The 11,690-nt window shown below is 48.5% G+C and overlaps 3 protein-coding genes across 3 annotated transcripts in view; 1 reads left to right on the top strand and 2 right to left on the bottom strand.

Moving 5' to 3' along the window:
* LOC118173624 (cytochrome b-c1 complex subunit 8) overlaps nucleotides 1-236 on the bottom strand; it is a 1,018-nt gene extending 782 nt beyond the window's left edge. Inside the window, exon 1 of the mRNA XM_035338374.1 lies at nucleotides 26-236. Coding sequence (XP_035194265.1) covers nucleotides 26-179 — 154 coding nt within the window. The 5' untranslated portion in view covers nucleotides 180-236. The remainder of the gene's footprint in view (nucleotides 1-25) is intronic.
* Nucleotides 1-11,690, top strand: part of SHROOM1 (shroom family member 1) — a 42,985-nt gene that overhangs the window by 4,456 nt on the left and 26,839 nt on the right. Inside the window, exon 4 of the mRNA XM_035338356.1 lies at nucleotides 3,896-3,960. The gene's annotated coding sequence lies outside the window, so the exon portion shown is untranslated. The remainder of the gene's footprint in view (nucleotides 1-3,895; nucleotides 3,961-11,690) is intronic.
* Nucleotides 2,060-4,807, bottom strand: GDF9 (growth differentiation factor 9). The gene is made up of 2 exons (XM_035338369.1): nucleotides 4,301-4,807; nucleotides 2,060-3,614 (listed from the first exon to the last, which is right to left on the bottom strand). The coding sequence occupies exons 1-2, from the start codon at nucleotides 4,728-4,730 to the stop codon at nucleotides 2,662-2,664; spliced, it is 1,383 nt and encodes a 460-aa protein (XP_035194260.1). The 5' UTR covers nucleotides 4,731-4,807; the 3' UTR covers nucleotides 2,060-2,661.

The raw sequence follows: 11,690 nt of genomic DNA, 5'->3' as shown, positions 1-11,690 counted from the left end.
CAGGCCTCCCCCCCCCCCTACTCACGGGGCACCACCTTGAAGACCTGCGAGCTGAAGCGCCGCCACACGTTGGGCAGCCCGTGCGAGAGGACGTTGGGGAAGGCGCGCTGCTCGAAGGGCGACAGGCTGTAGGTGACGACGTGCCGCACCCGCGCCAGGTTCCCGAAGTGCCGGCCCATGGCGGTGTCACCTTGGCGACCGCCTTCGCCGCCGCGCCGCCCGGAAGCGGAAGCGGCCTCGGAGATGCCGGTTCCGCTCCGGGCGGCGCGGCGGTTGCGCGGGAGCGTCGCCTCCGAGAGGTGTTGGTCCTCCCCCAAAATGTCGTGTGGAGAAATAACCGCAAAGTGACGTTGTCACAGGAAAAACCAACAAGTGACGTTATCGCGATAAAAAACACCAAGTGATGTCGCCACAGTTAAACCACTCAGTGACACTGCAGCAATAAGAAACGCGAAGCGACGTTGCCGCAGCAAAAAAACACCAAATGACGTTGCAGTCGTCAACGCTAAGTGATGTTGCAACAATAATAAACTTTAAATGACGTTGCCACGGGGGAAAACGACTGATCTTGCCGCAATTCTATAAATGAGGCAAAATAATAAAGTGAGGGCGGCGCGCGCGTCCCCTCAGATGTAAATCCTCCCCAAAATGCCGTGTGGAAAACACCAAGCGGCGTTGCCACAATAAAAAACACTAAGTGACATTGTCACAGTAAAAAATAAAAATGATGTTGGCACAGTTTTATAAATGAGACAAAATAATGATGTGAAGGCTGTGCGTGCATCCCCTCACAGATGTAAATCCTCCCCAAAACGACGTGGAAAAAGAAACACCAAGTGACACTGACACAACGAAGAACACTAAATGACGTCGGCACAGTGAAAAACACTACATGACGTTGCCACTTTATAGATGAGACAAAATAATAATGTGAAGGGACACGGTTTTAAATGCAAAGGTGTTTGGCGAGGCTGAATTCCCCCAGTTTGAAAGGGGCTCGTGGGAGCAACGCTCACTAAGCAGGGAGGCTTTTTTACACCAGTCAAACACAATGTTGACCTGGGCTGGGGTTTTGTTTGACACCAAGGTTTTTGCCTTGAGCTCTTGGTGTTTTCCAGCCGCGCCTCCGACCGGAGCCAAAGCAAGCACTATTTTTAGGTAGCAGCCCCAGTCAGGGGCCTCGTTTGGTGGAAGTTTTGGGACTGCTCGCCAGGCAGCGCTGCGCCTCTGCAGGGTGCTCCAGGCTCACAGAATCACCACAGCAGCACCGACTGGTTCACACCTAGGAGGTAAAGCACTGTCCGTGTCCTGTCACAGCGCTGGGAAGTCACTCACGGCCCCTCGGGTTCAGGCCTTTCTCTGCCAGGCTGAGCTCCCAAGCCCTTGGGTACTGCACAGGTCAGGCTCTAATTAACATTAGGGGCCAGTAGGAAGTCAGGGACTTTATGCACCAATACATTTGCAAGGCCTTTTAAAGGCTGGTCTTAGCGATTTAAAGAAAAACAAAAACCACACAAGACAGTGCTACGCCACATCCTTCTGTTAAAAATCCACATCAAAGCTGTCTTTTGTGTGAGCCTCATCCAAAGCTTTCTTAGCCTGGGTCCCCAACCCAAAACAAGTGTTTTGAACAAAACTCTTGTAACTAGAAAAATCTAGGAGAAAACACTTTGGTCTTGGTGAAGATTTTGTTTAAAAACATACAGAATTAAGGTGCTGTTACCTACACTTAGTGTGAGAGGAAATGAAGCTATAACCCTACATCTTCACATCTCATATCAGACTACTAGACTTTTACCAGCATTTAAATAAACTCGTTTAATAACCTCCTAAAAACCTTTAAATGACAGTGTTGAACATTTCCACATATCTCAGAAACCCGTGGCAGTATAGTTTTACAGGTAGAATCCCATACCCTAACACCATGACAGTCTTGTATATTGTTCTAAAAAACAGATCAAGTTGTGTTTTTTTTTTTTAGCAGCACATCTGTAAGCTGTTGCATGTTCGTGTTCAAATAGTTCAGTGATTTTATTTTTTTTCTACAAATTAGTAGATCTCTCTCCTTAAATTCTTACCACCCATTGCTGAGGAAGCTTGGAGAGCATGACAGAAGAAAAGCAAGGAACAGCTTGATAACTTTTTTTAAAAACAGAACTGCAGGGAGAAGTTGTCTTCTTGCTAGAGGAATTACAAAAATGTGTTAGGGAGTAAGAGTGAAAAACCAAGAAAGTAATTTTAATATTAGAGTATTAGAGTCTTTCCTCTTTCCATAGACACTCGTCAGAAATGTCATTACAAAAGATTTCATTATGTAGAGGAAGACTAGCAGGCACTGAACTTAAGTTGTATGCATGATAGGCATTTATTTCCTTTTTTTTTTTTTTTTAAATCTATAACAAAACAGCTTAAAACAGGCACCTGGTAGTTGAAACCTCTCTCATCTTTTAAATGCAAAATTATTCCAATAAAAAGATATTTACATTTAATTTCACATTCTAGAAAAGCTGAGTGGCTACAAAAATATGTGCTATTATGTAAACACCTACTAATCGCATGCTAAATCCTGACCGCTTTTAAAGAGCTGTTAGACAAATGCTACAGGTATTCTGGTAACTCAAAATACCCAAGCTAAGTGTAAAACGAATGAGGATTCGCCCACTACCGACAAGTGCACTTAGTAGCTATCATATCTTCGTATTCTTTGTAGACTATGGAGCCGTCGGGCTCTATCGTTAGCACGCTCAGTGGGCTGTACTCTGCAGGAACACAAGAGGGCTTCGGAACAGACGAGTCCAATTTCTCATATATTAGGTTCTGCACCATCGTATGCACGGGAGAGCCGTAACGGTGCCCCACTACCCGCGGACAGTCCCCTTTGCAATACTGAGGGCTGTATCTATGCGGTGCTATTATCCATTTGTCCCATTTTAGCTGGCTAAAACTTAGACGGAAGCTGTGAAGCTCACACTCATTTTGAGGAAACAGGAATTGTTTGAAATATTCACTCAAATTATAAGGTGGAGTTGCTGGAGCTTCGTTCAGATTCTCATCTCTTCGACGTCGAGAGGCCCTTTTACCTTGTGGATTCTCTCTTCCTTCGTCAGCTATAATATCAGCCAGCAGACTGCTCCTTTGCCTGGGCCGCACTGGGTTTTTCCTTCTACGCCTAAGTGAGTTCCACCTGTGATAAGCTTGCTCACTGGTATCATTTAAGTAAAGGAGAAGAGAAGGGGGAACCAGAGCCATATTAACGAAACTGTCCTGTTTAGTGCCGTGTTGTGGATCACCCATCAGACAAGTGAAGTTCACAGCCATATGAATATTCCTCCTGTTAGTAGCAATTAGAGGCTGGAGAAAAGAAGTCACGTCAATCTCCACCCACTTGCGTTTTCTAACTTCAAAGTGCAGGCTAAAAGCTACAGCGTGAGAAGCACTGGGACAGACTTGGCTAGAAGAATCATGCTCCTGAACAGACAAATGGCACATGCATGTAAAGGAAGAAGAAGTGGGAACAGATGTGTCAAATGAATAGAGCAAGACAGACTTGAGTAAGTGCTCTAGAGCAGTAATGCGATCCAGGTTGAAGAGCAAATCCCCTGAGTGAAGGTCTCCTGAGAAGGGAAACAAAATTTTGCACAGTTACTGTATCTTGATTTGCCATTAAGACATACACACTGAAGTTGGTTCGGATTCAGGCTACTACTTCAATTATTACTGTATTTAGGGTGCCTAATGATGTGATTAACTGCTAATTGACAGTATATTTTTAAAGCAGTAGACTATACCGTGCCAGGAAGTGTTAGCCATAAACACTGATTAATTTTTTCTATAGTGAATACTTTTTAACCAGTCCTCAACCTCAAAGCGTATAAGCATGATGTTTGTGTTTTAGGTTATCTGGCTCACCAAGCGGAGGAATCCAAGTCAGGAGGACTCGGATGACTCGTCACCAGTCACGTAAGTAGAATTAAAGGCCAAGGATTGTTGCTCTGACTAGACTACATTAAAAAAAAATCCTATGTCTAAGTGTGCTCAGCCACCCTAGTTTTCAGACCTGCCCCTGCTTCACAGGGGTTTCTACTCTTCACACGTTTGGTTATAATTCTTTCCTAGGAAAAGCACAAGGCAAGGGGTTCTTTACAAAGAACTTACACATTGCAAGAGAAGAGCCATCAGGGTTAAAACAGCAACAACTCTAATGGAGTAAGGTATTTTTCTGCTATATTGCAAGCATAGAACATGCCAAAATAAACCCCAACCAGCTGAACCTTGGAAGTTCAGGTCGCTGCTCACCTACCTTTCATCAGGTCCCTGTGGCTGTGCTTGCATTCCGAACACGGGGTGAAAAGTCGAACAGTGTTGTAGAGGTGGCTTTTGTTGGCCTTGGGGATTCCCTCCTTGGTGGCAGACATCTTATAGAGCCTCTTCATGTACCGGAGGGCTCTGGAGTCTGGCTGTAGCCTCGGGGCCTCGCTTTCCCAGCTCTGGCGTCCCTGGTCAGACAACACCTTGAGAAGGGGTGGCAGGAGGGCATATCCACGTCTCACACCTTTTGGCAGCCTCAGCAATGGATTTAGCTTGCTGGTGGCATCCTCAGGAGCTAGCAATAACCCAGAGATCCTGTCAGATACTGCACGGTCCCTGGAGCGGGGGGAACACTGGATGCTAGAAGAAAGCCAGTGAATATAGCAGTAGAAACAAACACAAATTCTCCAGGTACCCTCCATACTTTTTAGGGCTGCAGCCAAAAAACACCTCCCCTAAAATATTCAAGAAAAAAAGAGTCTGTGAGTGTGAGCCCTTATATATGCTGCAGCTGTGGCATGGGAGGGAGGTTTCTTTCTCATTAGAAACCCAAGAGGAAGGCCTGCAGCTGCCTGCGGAGCCCACATGCTTGTTTGCATTCAGGCTGGAGCCGCTGCACATGAGAGCATTTTGTAAACAAAATCCTTTCTCTCGGAGTAAACCTTTTTCAATTGGTCAATTGCCACACAGGAGTGTTCGTTTATCAGCCTTCAGAGGGAGCTGGGGAGACAAGCTGAGACTGGCTGCTCCAACCGAATGCGTTACTTGCACAAATTTGGGTATTTGTGAGTTAAATGTTAAGGAAATGTCAGTAATAACGCTAATAATCGCTAAATATATCTAAAATGCTAAATATGATTGCCATTAGCAATAATAAGGTAATCAAAAAGAGTGAAACTGGTTTTCATTTGCTGTTAATGTACATCTCAAATTTTGCTTCTCGGTGGCTGGTGACATCCACCTGAGACAGAGAGAACGGTGGCTGCCGTACCCTCAGGTTCGCTCTCGTTCCAGCACGCGTTTGCCTCCAGTCTTGGCTGAGGCATGCAAAAAAGCAGAGTGTTTTTTTCAGTCAGTACCAGCTGTCTGTGGAGCAGGCTGCAGGAGACTCTAACTGGGGTAACACTGGTTGCTTCGGGCACGTTGGGAACAGAACTGAAGGGATGGGGCTTGTTTCATTTAATCAGGAAAATGCAAAAGAAAACGTGTTTTCATGGCATTTGTTTTTAGAGCTGTGCTATCAATAACCCAGTGAAATGTCACCCGTAATCTGCCTTTCACATCTCAGGGCTTAAGTCAGGAGTACTTGTCCAGAGAATTCCTAATGAACTTTCAGAAATGGCAGTCTGGCGTTCTTTGATTTGGAGGGGAAGGTAAGTTCAGATAACGATCCATCCTCTGAGACAATATCACCTTTTCTGTTAGGTTTGTTAAAGCTGTTTTGATTTAACGATAAGAGGGGGATACCGTCACGTCTAAGGTCAGCTGTGTTCAAACTGCTTTGGATAAGGCGATCGGTGTTCTTGTTCATTTTAAAAATATATCCTTGCACCAGACAGGCTGATCTGCTCTGCCCTTGTGGGTGTGAATTAGTCCCACTTCACGTTAAGTTCCGACAAATGTAACTAGTTTCTGCTGTTCCGTGACAATCTAAGCTGCTTTCTAGCACTGCTCTTTGCTACAAACCACGGGGGCATTCCTGCTCTCTCCTTTGCTGATTTTGATCTTATCGCATCTTGTGGGGGGTCCGTTCAGGGAGCTGACACGGTTGGAAAATAATCCAACGGGAAGTGAACGTGTGCTTGTACTGAAATCACTGGACAACCTGAGAACATCTAAGCCTATCTTGAACAATTCACGGCTCAGCAGGACACGAGTGGTTCTTCTGAATGCTAAAGGCGTAGCAAAGCCATCACTGTTATTATGTATGGTGGGTGCCAAAATAATATTGCATATTTTTATACATACACTGCATTGGGAAGAGTGTTCTTGGACATGTAGCTTTAGAATTTTTTACTTAAGTAAACTGAGGAGTTAATGAAACAGGCGAAAGGTCACAGGAATTTGTAACCGAGGATCTAAACCTAGCCCTGACCGGAGATACTCTGCTCTTCTGAAAAGTGCAGTGGCCTGATCATAAAACTCATCCAGATTTATTCGTTCCTTTGTTGGAAATCGAAGCAGAGAGCAAAGTCAAATGCCTCCAACTTGAACCGATGTCTCATTTTACCTCCAGTCATCCTGGAATCTCACGGGGTTGCCATTGATTTGTGCTCTGAAACCCGGTTCCCCCGGGCAGGTGGTTGTGGGCTGACCCGGAGCCTGGTGACCTGCTGGGGGGATGAAAGAGGGAAGAGCGAGCGAGCTGCACGTGCTGCCAAAGCCAGCTCATCGTCGAGTCTGGGGGGTTTAATGGGCTTAGGATTCTCAGCACTTGGACGTGTTTCCTGAGGTGTTACAAACTGCAGGAACGTGTGGGTGAAGGCTCCACACCCGTAGGCAGTTGAAAGGCATGGGCATGGGCATTTGAGATATCGAAGGTTCTTGTTTAGTAAAACAATGTCCAAGGAGATTAGTTTCAGGATATTTCTATGAAATTGCTATTGTTTGTTGTTCTCGTGTTTTACATACCTGAAACACTTATTCAGTCTGTTATTAATCATTAGACTGTTGCAGCAGAAACAGTTTTTTCCTTTTTTTTCCTTGGCAAACACTGAGTGCCCACTCTGCACTGTCCTAAACTAGCAACAATCTTTAAATTCCTATAAAACAGAGCCGAAGAATTTGTGGCTTTACCCTGTAGCTGGATAATTACATTGGTTTCTTACCACGAGGGAGCAAAAGCATTAATCACAGGTGTAGCTGTGCCCTGATAAACAAAGTGTTTCCATTTTGGCTCACCGAGCTGATTCAGCACACTTTGCAATACCAGAAGCGTTGGGTGCTCTCTGCAGGGTCAGGTAATAAAGCTGCAGAAGCTCAGCTACCTGCCCAAACACAGTAATGCAGAGCTGTACGTCTGCTGTACAGATGTGAGCTGCAGCAATTTCTAGCAATTTAGAAAGAAGAAATGTTTCCTCTTACTTCTAATCGCTTCTTCCTGCCATAAACCAAAAAGACCAAACAAATTATTTTAATGAGCCGACGTGTGTATCCGTGTCATTGTTCAACGAGACAGAATTAGGGCTAAAAAATACGTACCACTGACTTTATGACTATAGTATAAAAAGCTTTCTTTTAATTGCTGATGACAGCAGCCTCTGCTCAAGTCTGCCCATTTTTATTTCCTAGACGAGAACATCAGCGATTCCTTAAGCTGATGCTAGCCAGAAGACTGGGCTCTGTTTGCCGCCCTGCGCCTGCCATCGGAGCTGTTTTTAACAGCCGTGGTGGGTGAGATTTTTCCCAGTCCTCGTCATAATTGTCCTGCGGAAGTCTCATTTTCCTAGCTGAAAGCTCAGCCTTCCCAGAGAGCTTTGGAAGATAAGTGAAGCCAACTCGAGGATGTAGGTGAGATCTCTGTAAACCATGGCTCTGATGGATAGTTTATGAACTCCTTTTTTTTTAATGCAGGCTATTTCTCCTACCACCTATGCAGCTTTGCACGTTTGCCGTTCCTGCTGCCGTCCCTTTGTGCTTCCCAGCTGCCGGAGGTGGCCCGGCCGTGCTGGCCGCATGGCGTACACCGAGGCGAGTGACCTCGTGGGCGCTTTGTTCAGCAACAAGTAATAAATGTTCTTGACAGGGCAATCAGTTAGCTGGTTCGTTTGGTGCGTGAGTTCGGTGGTTTAATGGGCAGCAGTGTGAGAAAAGCTTTACTTCGTCCTGTTGTGAACACAAACGATTAGCGCAGAGCAGCCTGGCGGCCTCACCCAGCTGCTGAAAACCAGCCCCGTTTTGCCTTCACTCTTGGGCTGCTGGTGGCCCTCGGGTACCGGTGCCTTACCTCGGTCAAACCTCTTCAGTTCTGCAGCGGTGAAGGTACATGCTTGTGGAGTGCTTTCCTAGAGCTCTTCTGTGTCGAGAGTTTAGTTTACAAGTCCTTCACACCCTGCTTTCTGCCATCCACGTGATGACTGGTGCAGGATGTAGACGCGCGGTGCTGTGTCACCCACAGCTCACCCGCCAAGCAAATATCCCACGGGAAGCTGCAGGTTTCTCCTCGGAATCAGACATTGTTTAAAAAAATAATGAGAGCTCAACGTCTGAAAAGAAACAACGGCTGCAGAGAGCAGCTACCACAGGTAGCAGTGCAGGCCTCCTGAGGGACCCTCCGTCAGGGGACACCTCCCCTTACATCCCTTCTGGGCTGCAAAGCAGCTGGCAGGGATACGGCCCGAGCAAGGGGCTACGGCTCTGGGGTGCATGGCCGGCAGAGAGGGAAAATTCATTCAGAGAGGAACTCATCGCACGTGGAAAGGAGCTGTGGGAATTTGTATGCACCCCTGCAAATAGGACTGACCATGTGGCAGCCGAATGAAGTAGTCTTTCAGTATAATCAAGCTTTTATTGAAATAAACCATCTGAAGTTAATTAACAGAACTGCTGTTAGTTTGCACGTACGAGTGCTGTTGCAGGCAGGGGCTGCACGCGTACCCATCACGTGGCTCCAAGCCTTATTTTCACAATACGTGTAACGCAGCCTGAGGGTTGCTGCTATCCAGCATGGCTTTTGCTGCCTTCTCCTCCTTGCTTTTTGGCCGCACGTTCTTGCTTTCTCCCTTGTGCCGCTGGAACAGGCATGCCAGCTGAATGCCTCCTTCCCCGGCTGCGTGCTCTGAAGCTGTGCGGCCGCTCAAAACGCGTCCTTTGTTAAGGCAGAAGCTGCGAGGTGGTGACCGCTGGGTTCGTCAGGGTCCCACAGCCTGGCTTTGCTGCCACGTAGGACTCCACAACGCCATGTGGTCAGGTAGGCATGAAGTGCTATAGAAGTCTAGAAAGTTTTTGTGAAAAAACATACGTGGTTAGAAGGAGCTCTTCTTTTTTTTCCCGCTCTTCATAAACATGCAGATAGGACTGCAGGAGTTATTCCCCTCCTCCTTCTTTTTAGAAAGGAGAAGGAAAAAAAAAAAAAAAAAGAAGAATAAACTGAAAAACTCAGAAGCTGGGACCTTACACTAGGTGTTCTTCCTCTTGCCTCGTGTACTGGTGTGGACAGCTGAGATCTTTAAGGTCCCTAGAACAGAGCAGTCCACGTCCAGCTTGGCGTACCCTGGGCTCTGTGTTATGGTCGGCTATTACCAGCTACCTCTCCCGAGATATTTGCCTGCCTGCCAAGTTCTCGAGTACAAGCTGAAGGGGGGCGAACCTCAGCGGCCAACACCAGGAGAAGCCCCTGGTGCCCCCGGGGCCCTGCCCGTGCAGCCTGGGAGGGGGCCAGCTGGGGCTCCCCGGAGGCTCTCGGATCGCCTCGCGGCTCCGGAGCAAATGCCGGGGGGGGGGGAGCTCGGGGCTCGGCCCCGCTCCCAGGCGTGGCCTCGGGGCTCTGCCTCCCTGCCCCGGCACAGGAGCCCCCGGCGGCCGCCGCCTCCTGCCCGCCCCGGGACGCGGCTGCGGCTCCTCCGGGCTCGGGCTGCAGCCGGGACCCCCCGGTCCCTCCCCGGGACCCTCCCCGGGACCCCCGAAGCGCCCGGTGCTGGCCGCTGGCCCCGCAGCCCGGCTGGGGGCGATGAGCAGGGCAGCAGGGCAGCAGCCTGCCCCAGGTAGGTGGCTTGGGGGGGACCCTCGGGTGTCCGAGGGGTGCCAGAGGGTGCCCCGTGGGCCGCCGAGAACAGACGGGGTTGAAAAACGATTTTGTCTAACGCGGCGTTATTTCGGTGGTAAAAGGGATCCTTTCCTAGGTTCCGATACGCGGGGTCACAGGGCTGGAGGAGCTGCGGGCTCTAACAATGCGCCTCGTTTATGCTGCCTGCCGCAGGAGGTTTCTAAACCTTTCTGTTAAAGACCTGAGCCGCATAATTATTTCCTGCAGAAATCACGGGGGCAGTAATTGCCTGGACCCTTCTTTTCCTGTTGTGCAGAGACCTGCTAATAGGATTCTTCCCTCGGAAAGAAAGGTCTCCCTAGCAGCCCTTACTGCCCGCAACGAAGCCGTGCCAGGTAGGAGTGAGAGCGTTTCAGGGGGGAGCATTCCGAGGAATTCCACGCGTAACTCCGTGCTCAGAATGTTCCCGCAGTGATGTGTCTGAGACGGAGAAGCATCTGCGAAAGGTACGTGCTGGAGCTGGAGAATTAATGAGAAAATATTAAAACTTGTAAAAACTTCAGCATGCATTCGGGAACAGAAATCCGAGATGAGTTCATAAGGGGCGGGGAGGTGTGACCGAGGGAGAAAAGTACTTTCAAGTGCATGTGGGGGGAGTCACAGAAGATTTTCCAGCCATTTACGAGTGGCGAGAGAAAATGCAAATTTAGGTTTTTCTGAATTTGCCTCAGAGGGCTTTGTACGCTCCGGTGCTGCCTCCGCTTTGGCTCTGAGTAGCGTTAAGGTGCAAGTCCAAACATGCAGAGGGGCAGATTCCTGCTGGCAGCGCTGTGTGGGCCTGCCAGGGTCCCGCTGCTGGAAACCACGGGTGGGTGCCCACGGGTGGCACGGGGCAGCCTGGGGGCACGCTGCCCCCCAGCCCAGCCACCACCCGAGGGTCTGCCCAGCTGGCTCGGCGATTCCAAGTTTACTGTGCTCATTTCCTCATTTTGATTTGGTCTGATAATTTGCACCCCGGTTGCTTGCTTCATCCAGACTTTGGGGAAAAAGTGGGTAAAATGAATCCTCTGTCGCTAAGATCAAGCTTAGGGGGGACAATGCCGTCCTGCCTATTTTCGGTGGTTCTGACCCATCCCTGAACAAGTTCATTTCCCACGCCTTGGAGAAGGGAACTCATTTTTGTTTTGCATGAATTTGCATCAGGGATGTGCCTTTTGTTGTTCCCTCTGAAAACCTTCCCAAGTCTAGCCAATTAATAAGTCTCCAAAAAATGTACACGCTTTGATTTTAGTAACTTTAGTCTGGAGATTGCCCTCAACATGCTGGAATCTCCAAGAGCTTCCAGCCGTGGCTGGGCTGGCCGTGCCAGTCCCGAAGCATAAATGAACCCGCTGCCTTCGTCCTGTGGCTTTGGAGCCACGCTGTCACCCTCCTGGCTGGTTCCAGCTGGCCTCGGCCACCTGGGAGATGCAAACTGGTGCTGGCTGAGCGCGGTGTGAGGGCCTGCCAGGAGGCTGCTGGCGTAACCCAGTGAAACGGGGGCTGGAAAAGTATTGCAGGGTGAGGCAGGCACAAGTGCACTGGGAGTTCTGCAACTGCTCTCTTAATATAATTTTAGACATGCATAATGCTTATGCAGACGACTAAAAGCAAAGAGGAGGGGAAAAAAAGACCTAAT

This window comes from Oxyura jamaicensis, chromosome 13 (genome assembly GCF_011077185.1).
Source record: "Oxyura jamaicensis isolate SHBP4307 breed ruddy duck chromosome 13, BPBGC_Ojam_1.0, whole genome shotgun sequence".
Classification (NCBI taxonomy): Eukaryota; Metazoa; Chordata; class Aves; order Anseriformes; family Anatidae; genus Oxyura; species Oxyura jamaicensis.
This window is presented reverse-complemented; position numbering and strand designations above follow the sequence as displayed.

What these genes read in the sequence shown, in the direction of transcription:
- GDF9 (XM_035338369.1), bottom strand. Translation starts at nt 4,730, where the DNA reads ATGGAGGGTACCTGGAGAATTTGTGTTTGTTTCTACTGCTATATTCAC. An exon ending in CCACAGGGACCTGATGAAAG is followed by an intron (nt 3,615 to 4,300) that starts GTAGGTGAGCAG and finishes TTCCCTTCTCAG; the next exon opens with GAGACCTTCACTCAGGGGAT.